The 20,192-nt window shown below is 36.4% G+C and overlaps 1 protein-coding gene across 5 annotated transcripts in view; it reads left to right on the forward strand.

Annotated features, from left to right (window-relative positions):
* The window catches only part of LOC150078261 (G protein-coupled receptor kinase 2-like), a 527,814-nt gene that overhangs the window by 317,981 nt on the left and 189,641 nt on the right, over positions 1-20,192 (forward strand). For all 5 annotated transcript variants that reach the window (XM_090385326.1, XM_090385325.1, XM_090385328.1 and 2 more), the window contains one exon: positions 1,940-2,144. In XM_090385326.1, the coding sequence (XP_090241452.1) occupies positions 1,940-2,144 (205 nt within the window). The remainder of the gene's footprint in view (positions 1-1,939; positions 2,145-20,192) is intronic.

Raw genomic sequence — 20,192 nt, forward strand, 5'->3', positions numbered from 1 at the left:
TGGTCAGGCCACACCTAGAGTACTGTATACATGTCTGGAGGCCTCATTTCAAGAAGGATGTAGAGCTGCTGGAACGAGTACAGAGAAGGGCAACAAGATTAGTGAATGGAACAAAGGGGTGCTCTTACGAAGAAAGGCTTAAGTTTTGCAAATTACAGTGTCTGGAGACTAGGCACCAGCGAGGTGATCTGATAGAGGTGTATAAAGCCTTGAATGGTTTAAGCATGCTCAATGCTGATGGGATTCTTCCTCTAGCTCAGAAAAATCACCTGAGAGGGCATAAATTCAAATTGAGGAAAGACAGATGTAGGATAGACGTGCGGAAATTTGCCTTTAGCCAGCGGGTGGTTGGTTGGTGGTTCAGACTTCCATCCCTTGTGGTGGAGTTTGATAGCCTAAATAAGTTTAAGGCTCAGCTGGACAGGTATTTTGAACGAACAGAGGGGTGAAGTGGAAGTGGGGGTTTTTTTTTTTTGGCTGATGCTGCATAAGCTTGCTTTCTTGCATCAAATGCCTCTACTAATGCTAATGCTAAAGACTTGAGTTCTATAAGTTCTGGAAGCTAATCATCTGTGTGGTTACCTAACTGAAGTGTATAAGGCTTTAAAAGAAAGCCTTATACACTTCAGGAAAATAAATTGATGGTATGTTCACTCTTTCTCAGATGATGCACACTCAAAATGACAGTTTACCAGTGCATTTCTCAGATGACACACACATCAAGCTGTCTTCTTGGGTGTGTGGAAATTAGATTAGATAAGATAGATTAAGTTAGATTAAGTAGATTTGCTGGATTAGATTAAATTAAATTAGATATGTGGAAATTTATTTTCAGCCAGAGAGTAATTGATTGTTAGAATAAATTTTAGTTTAGTGTTGTGGAAGGGAATGGTTCAAATAAACTTAAAAAAGACTAATACAAATTATTAGAAGCAATGGGCAAATGTAGTGAGTAACTTTTATTTTTCGTGTTTGGTTGGTACTGTATAAACATTGCTTACTTGCAGTGTGTTCCCAGTACTAATGTTTCAGTGTAATCAATGTATTGTCAATTAAAAGTTATACTAATTACTTTTAATCCTTTATTGATTTATTTGAGATCATGCAGAAAGAGGGGGGGGGAGAGAGAGAGAGAGAGAGAGAGAGAGAGAGAGAGAGAGAGAGAGAGAGAGAGAGAGAGAGAGAGAGATACAATGAGTGCCATTTTCAAAGAATGGCACTCCTCAGTAACAATACAGTGGGTTTACCATTTACTACTCATTTAGAGATGCTTAGGTTCACGTTCCATTGAAGATTAGAGCAATTCTTAAAGGCTCATTCACCCAGAGTTACAGTTAGCTGATCTCACGTGGAGGCAACAAGAGTTCCCCCACAAGTTATTCCAAGTTTTGTAGTCCACACAACATGGAATTTGGCTCTTGAATAAACACTATATATGGATCTAATACATATAATAAAGATGGAAAACAGAATCATGTGAATTTAGCACACTGTGATTGTATTAGTTAATGTGAAAGCAAATCCTAAGAACAACAACAATAACAAAGAATGGCACATACAGGATTGGTTATAGTATATTAGGACTCTGAAGCAGTTTCCATTTATTAGAGACACCCTAATATGGTGTTTAAGTCACTTTCCATTTCGAGGTTGTTCAATGCATGCATTATAAAAGTACTATGTGGATTAGAATGCTATGATAATATTTTTCATATTATTGTTGCTGTGTGTATGTGCACTTAGGACAAAAAATTTGGGAACTAACTTTCTGAATATGTTAAATGCCTTCTCTTGTTTTTCTTTATGTTTATTGAATTAAAATCAGAATAGGTTTCATTATAAAATAACATTTAGGGAAAATTTCTAGAGATATATACAGTACTCTTGGAAGATTATTTTATTTTAAACAATTTACTCCTTATTTCCTTTTTTTTTGTAGTCAGCCTATTACAGCCAAAACTTTTAGGATGTACAGGGTTTTAGGCAAAGGAGGTTTTGGTGAAGTATGTGCATGTCAAGTTAGAGCTACAGGAAAGATGTATGCTTGTAAAAAGTTAGAAAAGAAAAGGATAAAGAAGAGGAAAGGTGAATCTATGGTTCTCATAGAGAAACAAATTCTGCAGAAGATTAATTCAAGATTTGTTGTAAGTTGCTATTTATATACATATATATTTATTTAATTTCTTTTTATCACAACTTTAAATAGATATTGCCCTGCTTAAAATACTAGAATTGTTTTGGCCTGTACAGAGAATATCATTGATTTCCTTTTCCATTTTTAATAATTTGTATTTGGTATTAAAATGGGAGAAGGATACCAGAATCCAATGATTATGTAGTATCTGCTGTTAAAAAAATAAAAAATTCATCTTTGTAATTGAATTAGAGAAGAACATTACGATATACTACTGTTTTAAGAAATAACACATTGCTTCATGAATAATTTTTTTTATTGGTATGATATGCCTTGATATGCCAAAATTACAAAAACCATATAATATCCCCAGAAGAATGAAGAAAAATAGTTATATATTTTTAATTAGTTCAATTAAAAACTTTATTTGTGGACAACAGTGAAGTGGCCAGAGTGGCACATAATAAGAAAAGAAAACATAAAAGGAAGAAAAAATGCATGTTATTATACTGTAAAAACTGATACGTATTTCGTAGCCTTGGTTATTATAGTTGACTTCATTGGTGCTGATCGCTTCACCGCTTCTATATTCTGTCTTTCTCCTTTATTGTTTCACTATTGCCCCTGACAAATCTGAATTCCGCACAATACTTGTTGATGTTTAGCCATTTTCATACATCCTTATTATTTTAATTTTCTGATCCAACTCAATCACTTTCCTTTTCTTGATAGATTTACTAGTACCACTGTCACTTATTCTCTTAGTCAGCACCATGATAACAGTCAAAATTTAATTTTCTGGAAAGAACTTCATATGGTTAAGGCAAAAATGCACTATTATCACCCCACGCAAACTCACATTTTACTAAAGCACATTTCTGGAGGTCACTGTCATAAAATAATAAAAACAATTTGCACTTTCTGGGTTATTGATCTTTTCTGTTAGTGCAATTCATTATAAATGGGTAGTAAATTTGATTTTATTGCATTTGCAATAATACCAATAACTGGAATTCTGTGGGTTTTTATGTTACTATAGTGAAATGTGTGTCTCCTTCACTGAAATCTTCAGTCATATAAAAAAAAATATATAAATAACGTAATGTAAGTCGGTGACTTACTGTATCGAAAACTGTTCAGCAACCTATGCAAAAAGTATGGCGATAGATAAAAAATGAAAAAACCACTACTCGTGTGTCCAATACGATGCTTCCCTTTATTTTTTACGATGTGTATGGTTTGGTCACCAGCATTATAATGGTTCTTTAGAGATTTAATGGATGCACCGTTTTTGAACTTTTGAATAATTTCAAGTTTTTGTTCAGTTGAAAGCACAACTCTTGGCGTTTGCCCATCATTTTCGTGATTTATAAACAAAAAAAATAAAATAATTACTATAAAAAAAAAATTCCGACATCCCTGACATAAATAATGAAACAAAATTTGCCTTTTTGCAGTGCAATGGAACACAACAATCAACGACGCACTAAAACAAACTAAACATTTGGTCTCTCTCTTTCTCTTTTTTTTTTAGTGGTGGGGGTTGCAAGATAATAGGTACACTAATTTCCCAATGACGACTTATAATGCCTCTTCTTCTTGCTTATTTATGACTTGCAAAACATCTGTTTATACCTTTATATTTATTACTTGAATTTTATATAAGATTTCGAGTTGATTTTTTTAAAAATTTGGAATCTTGAAGTGTCCCGGTTAATCCGATCCCAGTAAATCGAGAGTCTGCTGTAGTTTAAATAGTCTTAGTCAGGTTCATTAGCTTATTTTTAATTTAGTTAATGATTTTGTAAGTTACGACTTACTGTTCATGCCACTCTTATATCAGTGTTTTGGCATGAATATCATAGCACATAATGAGTAGAACAGAGGAATAGTAGGGTTTTAATTGTAATAAATAAGTAGCTCGGAAGTTCTAATTACTTGTTGGGCATATATCTTTTTTGTGTTTAACTAGGGAATTTTTACTTTTTAGCAAGTATATAACTAATTTAACATTACAATCGTTGTGGTATAGCGTAACGTATATCCTGAACTTGATAGTGTAAGGAATAACATAAAACTAGATAGCGTGATATGTATCACTGCATTTAGGAATCTATTATCTTAGTGTAGTATTGTCAACTAATACAATTACATTTAATTTCATGTCAATTAAATTTATTAATTTTCATTGTTAATCAATTAAATTATATTTAAATGGAAATTGTGCCCCAGACTAGAGCATCAAAGTAGCCAGAGTGTTTTGGCTCGGGGGGAGAACTAAAGCAGGTGTTTCTCCAACACATCACAGCCTAAAAATATGTGAAACTTGTGAAATGTTTGCAGATGTTTTTGGAACAGAACATGATCCAGCTAAGGGGGATGTCTTTGTGTGTGCTAACTGCAGGAAGTGTGAAGAAATTAGGTGCCAACTCAACATTCTAGGCGCCTCCGTAGCCAAGTGGGCAGGAGCAGCAGTGCGTAGCACACGCTTCTTGATTAGACCAGGGTTCGAGCCCATGACCACCAAATACGGAGGATGCGGAAAGGTCAGGGAATGACCATCGCATATCCCTGGAGCAATATGGCCTTAGTTGCTAATGCTCCTAAAAAAAAAAAATAAATAAAAAAAATAATAAATAAATAAAAAAAAACCAAATAGCCAAATCTCAACATTCTAATGGGAGTTTATGAGAATTTGATAGGGTAGATGCTACCGAAGAAATTAAGCTCTCAGCTGCCCAACTCAATGCTAGAGCTCACTCTTCTGCATCGAACAAGAGTAATCTTCAAGGCAGAATGTGCTGGTCCCACAAGAGCTAGTTATTGTTGGTGACTCTATTGTCAGAGAAACAGGAAATGTGTTGTGCAAGAAAGATAGGTGGAATAGCACCAGGGGTATGTCTGCCAGTGGCAAAAGTAGATATCGTTGTAGAGCAGATATCATCTTTTAAGGGCACGAAAGGTGATATTGTTGTATATATTGGCACTAATGTTATTACAAGTAAAAGATCTGATGACTTGCTAAGTAAGTCATCTGATCTTTTACAAGTTAGAATTGAATTTTAAATTGTCTGCAATTCTGCCCAGACACAATAGGAGGGGAGTATACGTTGAGAGCCTTGTTGACCAATATGGCCTGGAGAGAATATGCAAACTATGTGGGATAGGGATAGAATTTTTCTCAGCGTGGTCTGTGCTTGTTAACACGAGAGACCACTTGAATAGAAGCGGTGCAAGAATATTTGCTGATGCCATCGAGGCAATGATAGGTGGGTTGCAAAACTGCTAGCTTGGGGATATACACAACAGACTAATAGTTTAACTAGAGCCACAAGCAGAGGGGAAAGTGATCCTTGCATTGCTACTATTGGTACATGCAGCAGTCAGAAAGCAAGGTGTCTGGAATTTTAGGCCCTTCTATGGGTCATAATGGAACAAAGGAATACATGGGCTGTGTTAGGGTAACTAAGAGTAAGAATATAGTATTAGTATTACCTAGTATTAGTGTATATGTATACTTGCATATACACTAATACTAGGAGCATTGTAAATAAATTTGATGAATTAAAGTACTGATTAAGTTAACAAATGCAGGCATTGTAGGAATAGCGGAAATGTGGTGTCACTCAAACATAAATGATGACAAATTTGATTATGGGGAGTACAATGTATACAGGAAGCACAAACGAGACAGGAGAGGTGTAGGGTTATGCTCTTAGTTAAGAAGAATATTAAATCTAAGCCTGTGCATCCAGTTGACTTGGGCGATGAGTGCAATGTTGAGTCAGTTTGGTGTGATATAAGCACTCGGAAAACAAAATTGAGAGTAAAAATGTGTTATAGGCCTAATAACAGTGATGAGCATACCAAACAGCTATACAGGGAAATAGAGTGGACCAGCAAATCAGAATGTCTCATAATGGGGGATTTTAACTTTCCAGATGTTGACTGGAATTTGTGGGTTGGTTGGTCACTCACACACTAGCAAGACTTTTGTGGATTTCTTGGATGACTGTTTTTTACAGCAGCATGTTAAAGAGACAACAAGAGGTAGCAATACTATTGATCTGGTTATCAGCAGTGATCCTTCATGCATTAAGAAACTGCAGGTAAAAGACCTACTGGGTGGCACTGATCACAGTGTACTAATGTGAAATTTAATTAAAGAGATAACTACTGTTAAGGGTAAAGGCTTTTGCTTTCTTAAGGGTGACTACAGAGGTCTCAGACAGTGGAACCAACTGATGATGATGCTACCAGCAGCAAATTCTAAATGAGAAATATTCAGGGAAGTAATCAAAGAAGCTTCTAGGCTTTTTATACCAACAAAGGAATACTGTTCGATGCTTAGACCTAAATGGATGTCAGATGAACTATCGAGACACGTGCAGAGAAAAAAGTGCATGGAGTGCATATCAGTTACCAGGTAATACAGAAACCTCTGGTATATATAAATTTGTCTGTATTCAAGTCAAAAAGGAGGTTAATCTAAAGAAGATTATGAGAAGTCTCTGGCAAAGAATGCAAAGAAAAACCCTGCTCATGTTGGCGCACTATGGCCACAGATGCTGATGCGCCTAATAAATCCCCAAACAAACAAACAAACAAACCTTCTCATGTTGCTGATAAATTGAATGGGTATATTTTTCATCTACATTCACACATGAGGAATTTTTTAGGGAAGTGGATGCCAGAAGTTTATCCAACTGACGAGGAGCTAAATGACTTTGTGATAACTGAAAGGAAAGTGGAGAAGAAATTGTTGAGGATGACATAAAAAAGGCATCTGGGGTGGATGGTGTCTATTCAATTATATTAAGGGAGGCAGCAAAGGAGGTAAGCAAACCCTCAGCTGTAATTATGAGAGCATCCTTGGAATGAGGAGATATCCCTATAGACTGGAGAAGTGCAAATATATACCAAACTCATAAAGGGGATCAAAAGGCAATGTAAGTAATTGCAGACCTGTTAACTGATGAACAAGTTAGTGATAATTTATTATTTTAGTATGCAGGAAACTGCTCAAGTAGCTAAGAATTGGCATATTTTAAGTATACTTAAATGATGCCATTTCTTAGCTACTTTAATGGCTTGCTGCATAATAAAATGATGAATTAGCACTAATTTGTATGTCAGTTAACTTATATGCAACCTGAAGCTTTGTCCCTAAAATGCTTTTAAGACCTGTTAGCTTAACATCTGTTCAAGGGAAAATAATGGAATCACTAGTTAAGGAAATAGTGCAGGACCATTTGGACAGGCATGCAATTATACTGCAATCATAGCATGGATTTGTCAAGGGGCGTCTTGTCTGATAGGTTACTGTGATGTAGGGACCAAGGAACTAGATGCAAAAAATAATTTTGACATCATATACTTAGATTTCAGTAAGGCTTTTGATACTGTTGCATATAAAAGACTGCTGTACAAACTGGAGCAAGTTACTGCTATGGATAAAGGGATGGTTAAGTGGAAGGAGACAGAGACTGGTTATCAATGGGTACTGCTCTTCGTTGACTAGTGCATTTCCCCAGGGTTCAGTGCTGGGTCCATTGTTGTTTTCAGTATTTATCAATAATATTTGTGAAAGTATATCAGGCTTAATATCTAAGTTTGCAGATGAAAGAAAGGTTGGCAGGGTGGTTAAACAGTCATCAGGGTGAGCTACTGCAACAAGATCTAGGAAAATTGGGTCGATGTGCTGAGAAATAGCATTGAAGTTTAACATTGACAAATGCAAGGTACTGCACATGGATAGCAGTAACCCCAGAGTAACTTATCGACTGTGTGGTACTACACTCAGGGTATTGATGAATAAAAAAGACCTTGTGGGGATAATTGTGCTGTGAGACTTCAGCATTGCAGATATGCTGCCAGGACAACTCATGGGATTTTGTCAATGATATACAGAAACTTTGCTAGCAGGGATAAGGAGGTGATTATCCCTTTGCATAAGGCCATGGTTAGGCTGCATCTTGAGTACTGTATACAAGTCTGAGGGGCCTCACATTAGGAAGGATGTAGAACTGCTTGAATGGGTGCAGAAAAGGGCAACCTGATTGATGAAGAGAACAAAAGGGTGCCCTTACCTAAAATGACCTCACTTTTGCAAATTGCAGCATCTCTAGACTAGGCACGTTGCGGGGAGATCTGACTGAGGTGTTTAAGGCTTTGACTGGATCAAGTAAGCTGAATGTTAATGGTATTCCACGTGCTGAGACTACACACATGAGGGGGTATAAATTCAAGTTGAGGAAGGATGGTTGCAGGATAGATGTGTGGAAGGTTGCCTTCAGCCAGTAGGTGGTTGATTGTTGCAACATGCTTTCATCCGTTGTTGTGGAAGGGAAATGGGTTGAATAAATTCAAGGGAAAACTAGCCAAATTCTTGCAAAGTACAGAAGGCTGAACTTTTTTTTTTTTTTTTTTTTTGGCTGAGTCTATATAAGATTGCTTTCATGCATCATTTTCCATTACTGCTACTACTACCACCACCACCACCACCACCACCAACAGTTTTTCAGTAAGACACCAGAGAAATATGATGTAAAATTTTAGAATGCATATATGCAAGATTTTACATATACAGTAAATCTTCGATTTAATGGACCGGACAAATAATAATACACTAATGTACATATTAATCTCAACCATATTTTTTTTTTAGGTTATACAAAACTTCAGTGTTATTATTAATTAAAAATTAATAATAATTACCTATTTCCATTATTGTTTTGATAATTATCTACTTTTATTTTTATAATCAAATTCAGGAAATTGTTTTTTATTATTTCTGAAAACATGTTCAAATAGCTGTTTTCCCAGATAACAGATAAGAGCAAGCAGTGACTTGCAAGCTGAACATGACTCGGGACACTAAACTGCAGGTCTACCGACTTGCTTTGTTTCAGTCTAAGTCTGCCTCCTCTAGCTGTCGTGCGGTCAGGTTGTATACAGAGTGTTTCTGTGATTTCGGAATTGTGATTTTATTTATTAAATAATTTTGCAATCCTTACAATTTAAAACAGCATCAAGTGATAGAGGAGTTAAAAGAAAGTGTGTGAACTTAAATGTGGCACAGAAATCAGAGCTAATTGAGAAATTAGACAAAGGCATCTCAGTAGCACGTTTGTGAAATTTACAGAATAAAAAAAGAAACTGTTTCTGATATCCGTAAATCAAAGGCCAAATTGCAACATTTTATATTTACAACGGAATATTATACAGTAAACCCCCGCTATTCGCGGTATCTGTATTCGCGGTTTCGCGTATTCGCGATCGCCGATTTAATATAAAATTAAACCTAAAAAAAATGTGAATTTTAAAGCGCCAGGAATATTTTCCGCCATAAAAAAACATGAGCCTGGCTAAAATTATCTTTGCCGGTCAAAACAGCGCTCAGTGGGTGGGGGGAGATAGTTGACAAAATCGCGAGCGTGGATGTTTCTCGCTAATCCTTGTTCAGTATGTGTTATGCGCTTGCCATGCAAGGTTTCGTTGTTTGCTTTTAATTTATATGCTTATAAATTGATCTTATTATCATTTTTTTTTATCTTTGCGTTTATTTTTTTCCCTTGATGCGCAATATTTTTTCAGTAAAAGGTAAACTGCAGCCATTATCAATTTATAAATTGATATGCTTACAAAAATGATAAATCTACCGTTTTGCAGTGTAAAACAGACCTTTTCGAGTTTTTTAACGGAAGGAAAGTGACTTTATTGTGGACAAGTTCTTTCTAACCCCTACAAAAATATGGCTACGAATAACAAGAGAAATGTGAAAATAGCAAAGAAGGTGATGACATTAGCGAATAAAACTGAGTTATTAGATAAAATTTCTAATGGTGAAAGTGTCTCTCTTCAGTGGCAAAACATTATAAAATCAATGAGTCAACGGTACGATCAATCCAAAAATCGGAAGAAAAAATCCGCCGTAGTGTCCGTGAAAACGCGCTAATTGCTTCAAAAATTTGCTCTGTAACTCGTGATGTTAAATTAGAAAAAAAAAATGGAAAAGGCTTTAAATCTGTGGATAGAAGACTGAACTCAAAATAAAATTCCGTTAAGTTCACTCATCATTCGTGAAAAGGCAAAACTTCTTTATCAACACTTTAGCGAAACTGGTGATAGCACTGGCGGGATAAGTTTTTTTGCTAGCAAAGGCGCTGGTTTGAAATTTCTAATAAATATTACATTTAATATTAAATTGTTTCTTATTTTCATTTCGATGCCATATGCTTGCATTTCACTATGTACTGTCTATGTACATAGTCATATTATGAAGGTACATATAATACATATAGACAAAATTTTAGACTAGTTTTTCTTATATATTTCATACTTTGGAACGGAACCCCTTTATTACTATGGGAGCAATAACTCAGTATTCACGTTTTCGGTATTCGCGACATTTCTCAGGAACGTAACCCCCGCGAATAGCGGGGGTTTACTGTATATTCTTTATTATAATTTAATAATTTTATATTGTACGGTACTGTATATTTGTAAAATAATAAGAGGAGTTTACCTTAATATACTGTATATTGTATTAAAGCTTTTTTTTTTTTTTTTTTACATTAAGAACAATAAAAAATGCTCCCCCAGGTTATATTCGATGTAACAGACTTTCAGCATTAATGGACACCCCTTCTCCCCTATTAGTCTGGTAAATGGAGGGTTTACTGTATTGAAAATCTGAAAAAAATGTAGCCTGTTGCCTTGTACTGTATATAGATACGATTTTTCAATTTCAAATGGAAAACACAATGTAATCAGACATTTGAGAAAAAAAAAACCAGCATGCAGTGCATAAGAAAGAAATGCAAAAAATAGATGTTGCGTTCATGGTGACAGCGATGTGATACATGTTGAATGTTTTATTTTCATCTTTTGTCATAAAATGTAATTTTCCTATTAGTTGTGCTCATCATGCAGCTGCTTTGTCCAAAAATATGTTTAATGGTAGCAAAATAGCAATACAGATAGCAGTAGTCAAAGTGATTCCTAGATATATCCCATTGTGGTGACATATTGTATTAAAAGTTTAATTGTCAAATCAAAAGCAGCTTACTCTTAGTGCCAACGTTGAAGATGACGCTATAGGATACAACACTGTACATCTTCTGAATAACCTGAAAGCATGTGGAATTCCTTTGAAAAACTGTCTGGACCTTTGTGTTGATAATGCACATATTATGGTAGGCATAAAAACTGAAGTAGCAAGAGTATTAAGAAAGAAGATTAATAAGAAGAGTAATAGGCTCTCCTTGCCATCTTATTAATATGTGTGTGAAATGGGAGCTGCATGCCTTCCTGTGAAAGTTGGCGAATACTTAATAAACATTTACAGCTATCTAAAGAGAAGTGCCAAATGGAAAAGCTAGATTTCATTTCACTGATGCAGACCACTGATGTAAAAAAGATTTTTAAGCCTGGGTACACATTGATTGTCTCTGGGTAATTGCATAAATAGATTGGTAGAACAATAGTAACCTTCAAGAAGTCAAAGAATCTTTTATTAGTGAAGTTCGGCCTGTTGTTGTTTCCAGTTAAGGCACATTAGAATCATTGACTTAATATTTAAGTATTCATGATGATACAAAGGTTGGCAGGGTGGTTATTGACAGTAACCGAGGTAGGCTGTGACATCAAGATCGGCGCCTCTATAGCCAGGTGGGAAGGAGCAGCAGTGCATAGCACATGCTTCTTGATTAGACCGGGGTTCGAGCCCGTCACCACCAAATACGGAGGATGCGGAAATGTCAGGGAATGACCACCGCATATCCCGGAGCAATATGGCCTTAGTTGCTGATGCTCCTAAAAACCAAATAACAAACAAACAGACACCAAGATCTAGAAAAATTAACCCAATGGGATGAGAAATGGCAGTTGAAGTTTAACACTGACAAATGCAAGGTGCTCTGCTGCATATGAGTAGCAGTAATCTCAGATTAACTTACTGTGTGGTACTACACTCAGGGTAATGGAAAATGAAAAAGATCTGGGAGTGTTTTTGGCAGTTAGATGTGAAATTCTCTGAGCATTGTAGACATGTTGCCAGGATAGCTCATTGGGTTTTGTCAATAATATACAGGAATTTTACTGGCAGGGATAAGGAGATGATTATCCCCTTGTATAAGGCATGGTTAGGCTGCATCTTAAGTACTGTAATCAGGTCTGGAGGCCTTATTTTTATTTATTTATTTTATTTTATTTTATTTTTTTTTTTAAATCCCACATGTCTCTAGAAGAGAACACTTCAATGCATACACTGGTGTTCCAAGAAAGCGCATCACCTAGGAATTATACATTTCTAAACCTTTTTCATGATGGTATGTTAGATTAATGACTAGCATCACAAATAGAAATGTAAACAAAAGATTTAGTAATAGTTATGGCAAAACTAAGTAATATTAGACAGGTGCTCTCAAATTATTCCAAAATGAGCATTTGCAACCTTTATACAACAGTTTTGGTAATCACGACAATTATGACTGAAATGTTATCAGAAGCCCTCAGTTTGCTTCAGTTTATCATTTTAAATGGAAAACAAAATGAAAAGTTCACCAGGTGCAAACTAATATTTAGTGAACTGCCTCTGGCCCTGATGACAGCGGCACACTGTCGAGGCGTCGACAAGATCAATTTCTGAAGATAATCAACTGATAGTTTGTGGTTCCAAACACGAATTATGGCTTCCTGAAGTTCATGAAGGGTCTTTGTGATTTCTTTCTGGCAACTGCAGATTCCACATAAAGCCAACAGTTCCCTATAGGATTCAGGTCCGGGCTGTTTCCTGGCCAGTTAAGAGTTGTAATGGACTGTTCTTCCAACCATTTTTACACCTGTAACAAAAGTAAACACATTACTGTCGAATCTGTAATGCAGAAATGAAGCTAAAGTAACTAGGGTTTCTAGGCAGGCACTTTACCCACCCGGCTAGCCCGGTCGGCAGAAAGGGATATAATCATTGAACGAGCAGTAATTGAAAAGGTGGAGTCATATACTTATCTGGGACAAGTCATCAGCTGTAATAGTGATGAATGGCTGGAAGTCAAGAGAAGAATAAATTTTGAATGGATAGCATTCAGAAAATATAGTCACATACTGAGGAGCAATATCCCAATTTGTCTTAAACTTAAAATAATGAACCAAGTGACTGCCCAAGTGAAACTTGGGCAGTCACCAAAAGAATGGAAGAGAAGCTGAGGACTACACAGCGAAGAATGGAATGAATTATATTTGGAATCAGACTGTTAGATAAGAAGAGAAATACATGGATTAGGCAGCAAACTCAAGTAAAGGACATTTTTATCAAAACTAAAGAACTGAAATGGTCTTGGGCAGGACACATAGCTCGAACACATGGTGACAGATGGACTAAGAAAATAACAGAATGGTACCCAAGAGGAGCTAGAAGAAAAAATGGAAGACAACGACGGAGATGGATAGATGAAATTCACGAGTTTGTGGGTAGTAAATGGATGGTCATTGCAGAAAACAGAAGGAACTGGAAAGTTGCTGGAGAGGCCTTCATCCTGTATTGGATTGAAAATGGCTGATGATGATGATGAAATTAAAGAACTTCTCTATTGCAAACATCTGGTGAAAGCAATTCCAAACAGGCTAAGCAAGCTGATAATTCTAGGCAAGATAATTCTCTTGGAGAAAATCTCTTTTCTAGCTAAAATATAGCAGTTTGCAGTTTCTTTTAAATGTTGTTATACCAATACATCAGACTCTCTATTAACTGGGACACTTCAAGACTCCAAATAATAATAATAAAAAAAATCAACCAGAAATCATAAAATTCAAGTAATAACTAGAATAGGTATGTTTTGCAAGTCGCAAATAAGCAACAAGAAGCAGCGTATAAGTCGTCTTATTTAGGAGATTATTGTGCTTATTTATTGCAATCCCCACTGTCTTCACATGCTTTGCTCGAGACCAAATGTTTAGTTTCTTTTAGTGCATCGATTGTGGTGTTCCTTCGCACCTCAAAAGGACAAATTTTTTTGTTTCGTTTTTTATGTCACGAATGTTAGAATTTTTTTTTATAGTAACTACATAAATTTTTTCGTTTAGAAATCACGAAAATGTGCAAATGCAAGAGAATTAAACAAAAACTTGAAATTATTCAAAAGTTTGAAAACGGTGCATCCGTTAAATCTCTTAAGAACCATTATAATGTTGGTGACCAAACCATACGCGTCATTTTAAAAATTAAAGGGAAGCTATTAGATTTAAAATTGGCATCGTAAAAAAATAAAGGGAAGCATCGTATTGGACACGTGAGTAGTGTGTGGTAAGTTTTTTCCTTTTTTTATCTATCTCCATACTTTATGTAGGTTGCTGAACATTTTTTGATGCAGCAAGTCCCTGACTTACGGGGTTTGGACTTACATTATGTTATTTTTATTTTTTTATATGACTGAAGATTTCAGTAAAGGGGACACACATTTCACTATAATAACTTAAAAACCCACAGAATTCCAGCTATTGGTATTATCACAAATGCAATAAGATAAAGTTTACTACTTGTTTATAATTAGATGAACTAACAGAAAAGCCCAATAACCAGGAAAGTGCAAATTGTTTTTATTATTTTATGGCAGCGACCTCCAGAAATGTGTTTTAGTAAAATGTGATCTCGTGTGGGGTGATAATAGTGAGTTTTTGTCTTAACCCTGTGAAGTTGTTTTCAGAAAATTTAATTTTGACTGTTATCATGGTGCCGACTAAGAGAATAAGTGACAGTGGTACTAGTAAATCTATCAAGAAAAGGAAAGCGATCGAGTTGGATCAGAAAATTAAAATAATAAGGATGTATGAAAATGGCTAAACATTAACAAGCATTGTGCGGAATTCAGATTTGTCAGTGGCAATGGTGAACACAATAAAGGAGAAAGACAGAATAAGAGAAGCGGTGAAGTGATCGACACCAATGAAGTCAACTATAATAACCAAGGTTACGAAATACATATCAGTTTTTTACAGTACAATAACATGCGCTTTTTCTTCCTTTTATGTTTTCTTTTCTTATGTGCTACTTCACTGCTATTCCCAGATAAAGTTTTTAATTGAACTAATTAAAAATATATAACAATTTTTCTTCATTCTCCTGAGGATATTATGTGGTTTTTGTAATTTTAGCATATCAGGGATATAGTAGCAGTATTTTTTTAGTCGTTCCTGAATTACATAAAACCCCACCTACGTAAGAAGTCTGGGAACGTATCTCTTACATATGTCGGGGACTTACTGTATTTTTGGATTAACCGGGAAATTGATTATTCATTTTTTTTTTTTTTTTACCCTCTATCCCAGAAAATTGAGAGTCCACTATATTTTAAAGTCTGAAAATAGCTCTTAAATCCACTGTTCCTCATATCCATGTACTGAAGTTATTATTCCTCAATATGTTGAAGAATGTTATGTGAAAGTTTAGTTTATCTACAGTTTTTAAATCTTGGAAACTCACTTTGGAAATTAATTACCATAGCAGGCTAAATGAAGATGTTCTGCCTTACCATTGTGGAAATAATGATTGCAACACCGTGATTTTTATTAAATTTGGCTTATATCTTTTTTATATTTTTTATTACTATCAAAAATATTTGCTATGTTTTGATAGCAAGAACAATGTGAATATAAAATGATGCAGTAGTTTCTGTTTTGTTGCATCATCTCATTGTTAACAGTGTGCAAAACCATATGGCCTAGTCAGATACTCAGTAATTGAGTAAGAGCAAAACATGTATCATGGTTAAGGGAGTTGAATTAATGTGAGGAAAGAAAAGTACATTGAGTGGACAGAAATCATGGGATACCTGCCTAGTAATGGGTAGGCCCACCTTTCGCGCCTCCGTAGCCAGGTGGGAAGGAGCAGCAGTGTGTAGCACACGCTTCTTGATTAGACCGGGGTTCTAGCCCATCACCACCAAATACGGAAGATGCGGAAAGGTCAGGGAATGACCACTGCATATTCCTGGAGCAATATGGCCTTAGTTGCTAATGCTCCTAAAAACCAAATAACAAACAAGCCCACCTTTCTCCCGGATACGGGCAGTCACACGGTGAGGCATTAAATCTACTAGTTCACAAAAGCATTCCACAGGTATTTCCATTCATGCTTGCTGCACGGCTGTCCATAATTTGGTCGCATTCCTGGGTGGAGGATCCAAAGCTGAAACAGACCTTTCCACAGTATCCCAAAGATGCTCCACAGGGTTCATGTTCAGTGAACGGGGAGCCATTCCATGGCAGTAAAATCTGCTGAATGCTCTTTGAACCATGTTCTAGTCACCACGACTCTGTGAGAGTTTCATTTTCCTGTCTGAAGAGTCCATTGCCCTGTATGTGCACAATGATCATGAAGGGATACAGGTGGTCTGCAAGGATGGACATGTAACCCAGACCATTCAGAGATGCATCTAGATGTACTAGAGGTCCCAATGTGTGCCAGTTGAAAATTCCCAGAACATTACCAACTGTCCACCTGCCTGAACAGTTCCTTGTTGACCTGACGGGTGCATAGCTTCATGCGGTTTCTGCCAGATACACACCCTCATCATCAATAGTTAAATCATCTATGTCACGAAATAATTGGAAATGGGACTCATTGGACCAAGAGAACCATCTCCAATCATCCAAGGTCCAGTGCCAGTGTTCTTTCGTCAAGTTGAGGCATAGAGTCCTGTGTCGTGGTGTTAGCAATGGGACTATGGTGGGTCGATGGCTCCCATAACCTTTTGCGACTAATTATCGTCCAATGGTCTTGGTGGAAACATTTCTGGCACCTCCCTCGTTGAATTTGGCGGTGATTTGTGCCACTGTTGCTCTCTGGTTGGCTGAAACAATGTGAGACAGATGCCGACGACCACGTTCATCCACCACCTTTCTCCATAACATCCATGATGAGATGTTATTCTGGAAATGGCATATTCCCATTACACTCTGGATACTGTCGAACGGGTATAGTGCAATTTTCTGTACCACCTCCGTGATAGTGACCCATGCATTGGGCATCTCTCTTTGAAAGTTGGTTAACTCATAACATTTATTGAAACTGACATCGAATTACGTGAATGCAGTGATTCAGTGTACCTATATGCATGCCAAGCGGTGAGTTTGTCCATTAGAGAGAGAGGGGTGACAGCTTTGCATTGCCCAGGAACTAAGTATCCCATGTCCTTTCAGTATATTCATGGCTGGATTTAAACTTGTGACACAAAGCTATAACATGTATGAGGCCTTTCTCTTTCTCTCTCTTACTGTTCACCTGAGACAATATTAAAAAAGGATTTTTTAAGATTGAATGAGGCTCCTTGTAATTCTTGCTTCTTGATTAGACCGGGGTTCGAGCCCGTCACCACCAAATACGGAGGATGCGGAAATGTCAGGGAAATGTTTAGCTTATATATAAATATGACCCTGATGTATTGTTCTGGTATTGTCATTAGAAGGGTTAAGTACAAGAGAAATATCATCCACAATAGGTTTTTGTCATTACTCTGAATTGAAAAAAACTGAATTGATTATTGAAAAAATATTGGGATACTGGTAACATTGACTGAGTGAAAGGGAGAGGTCATAAAAGATTGTCAACTGGCTGATGATTGTGTTCTTAAGAGAATGAGCTTGGAAACAGGCATCTCACCTCTGTAGACCTAAAAAGAGAGTGGCAAGAGATATGTGAGTAGCCGTACTGTACAAAATGTGTTTTGCAAATCAGGCCTGAATGCACATAGGTCAAGGAAAAGCCTTTATTGATTGATAAAATAAAAAAAATAAATAAATAAAAAAAAAACAATTTTTGAATGGATTTGAAAGAATTTCATTTGGATGACTCAAACGTGGGAGAAGGTTATATATTCTCTAATGAATTAAAGTTCATGATTCTGATGGAAAGTCTGTGGTACACCAATTCTTTCTTCTTTCATAATAGCATCTGGCAGGTTCATACACTAAAATCGATAGAACTAATGATGTAGAACATGACACCAAAAATTACTGGAAACTTGTCTGCAAAAAATTTCAAATTGAAAATGATTTATTGTCAATTGATGAAATTGATAGAGCTAATGAAATTTGTGCTACCTCAGCATTTATAAGATCATTTTTTGATGGGAACTTGTGGACCATGTTCCATAAGCTCCTTACTTCCTCACTGAACAAAAGAATAGAATCTTTGCTTCAGTTTAAATACTCCACAATCTTGGCAGTATAAATGCTTAAATTTTGCTAGTGTAGTTTTCGTTGACATATTATTATTATTATTATTATTATTATTGTATTGTATTGTATTGTATAGTATTGTATTATTATTATTTATTATTATTAGCTGTATGGTGCAAGGAAGCCGGAGGCTTATGCTGCACCAGGCAAAAAAAAAAAAAAAAAAAAAAAATCTAAATTACCCTGAGAGAGAGAGAGAGAGAGGGAGAGAGAAGTAGAAGGGAATCACCAAGAGAAGAATGATGATATCCAGCTCAGGACCCTGGGTCCTGAGCTGGATAACATCATATAACAGAAATTAAACTAACAGGTTCATAATTTCTGGTGTCACCCTCAGATCCCCCCCCCCCCACTTTTTGAATTGGGGATACATTTGCACATCTCCAGTCCATGGGGACCTCCCAAGAATCGAAGGATACTCTCATAATTATGGTTAAGGGTTTGCTTACTTCCTTTGTTGCCTCCTTTAATGTAACTGGTCAGATCCCATCCACCCCAGGTGCATTTCTTATGTTTAACTTCAACAATTTCTCCTCCACTTTGCTCTCAGTTTTTACAAAATCACTTACCTCCCTGTTAGAGTTTGATTAACTTCTGGCATTCCCCTCCCTGAATAACTCCTCATCTGTGAATGTAGATGCAAAATGCTCATTCAGTTTATCAGCTACCTGAGCAGGATCATCAATAGTTGAACCATCTATGTTAAGAACCAATCTGATTCATCCCAATCTGATACAGTCTTGTCTGACCAATTTGATTGGATACTATGATGTGGTCACAAAGTAACTGGATGCAGGGAATAACTTTGATATCATATATTTCGATCTTAGAAAGTCTTTTGATACTGTTGCACATGGAAGACTGCTGCGCAAATTGGAGCATTGTGGCATTGGATGCAAATTGCTGCTATGGATAAAGGGATGGTTGAATGGGAGAAGACAGAGAGCGGTAATCAATGGACACTGCTTTTCGTTGAATAATGTTATTAGTGGAGTCCCTCAGGGTTCAATGTTGGGTCCATTGTTGTTTTCTATGTTTATAAATGATATTGATGATGGTATATCAGGCTTAATGTCCAAGTTTGCAGACGATACGAAGGTTGGCAGAGTTGTTGATGACAATAATGACAGTATGCTTCTGCAACAGGATCTAGAAAAGTTGAGCAGATTGGCTGAGAGGTGGCAAATTTACATGAATGTAAAGTACTACCTATGGGAAGCAGTAACCCCAGAGTAACGTATCAACTCTGTGGTACTACACTGACAGTGGTAGAGAATGAAAAGGAACTGGGGGTAATTGTGCAGGCAGATATGAAGTTTTCTGAGCAGTGTAGACAGTCTGTAAGATTAGCTCATGGTGTCTTGTCAATTATATACAGGAATTTTTCTATACAGGTTTGGAGGCCTCATTTTAAGAAGGATGTAGAGCTGCTGGAATGATTACAGAGAAGGGCAACAAGATTAGTGAATGGAACAAAGGGTTGCTCTTATGAAGAAAGGCTTAAGTTTTGCAAATTAGAGTGTCTGGAGACTAGGCTCCTGCGAGGTGATCTGATTGAGGTGTATAAAGCCTTGAATGGTTTGAGCATGCTCAATGCTGATGGGATTCTTTCTCTTGCTCAGAATAATTGCTTGAGAGGGCATAAATTCAAATTGAGGAAAGACAGTTTTTGGATAGATATGCAGAAGTTTGCCTCTAGCCAGCAGGTAGTTGATTGGTGGAACAGACTTCCATCTTTAGTTGTGGAAGTTGATAGCCTAAATATATTTAAGGCTGAGCTGGACAGGTATTTGGAACGAATGGAGAGGTGAAATTGGAGCTT

This window comes from Mastigoproctus giganteus, chromosome 11, assembly GCF_048544385.1.
Source record: "Mastigoproctus giganteus isolate SK-2022 chromosome 11, ASM4854438v1, whole genome shotgun sequence".
NCBI classification, from domain to species: domain Eukaryota; kingdom Metazoa; phylum Arthropoda; class Arachnida; order Uropygi; family Thelyphonidae; genus Mastigoproctus; species Mastigoproctus giganteus.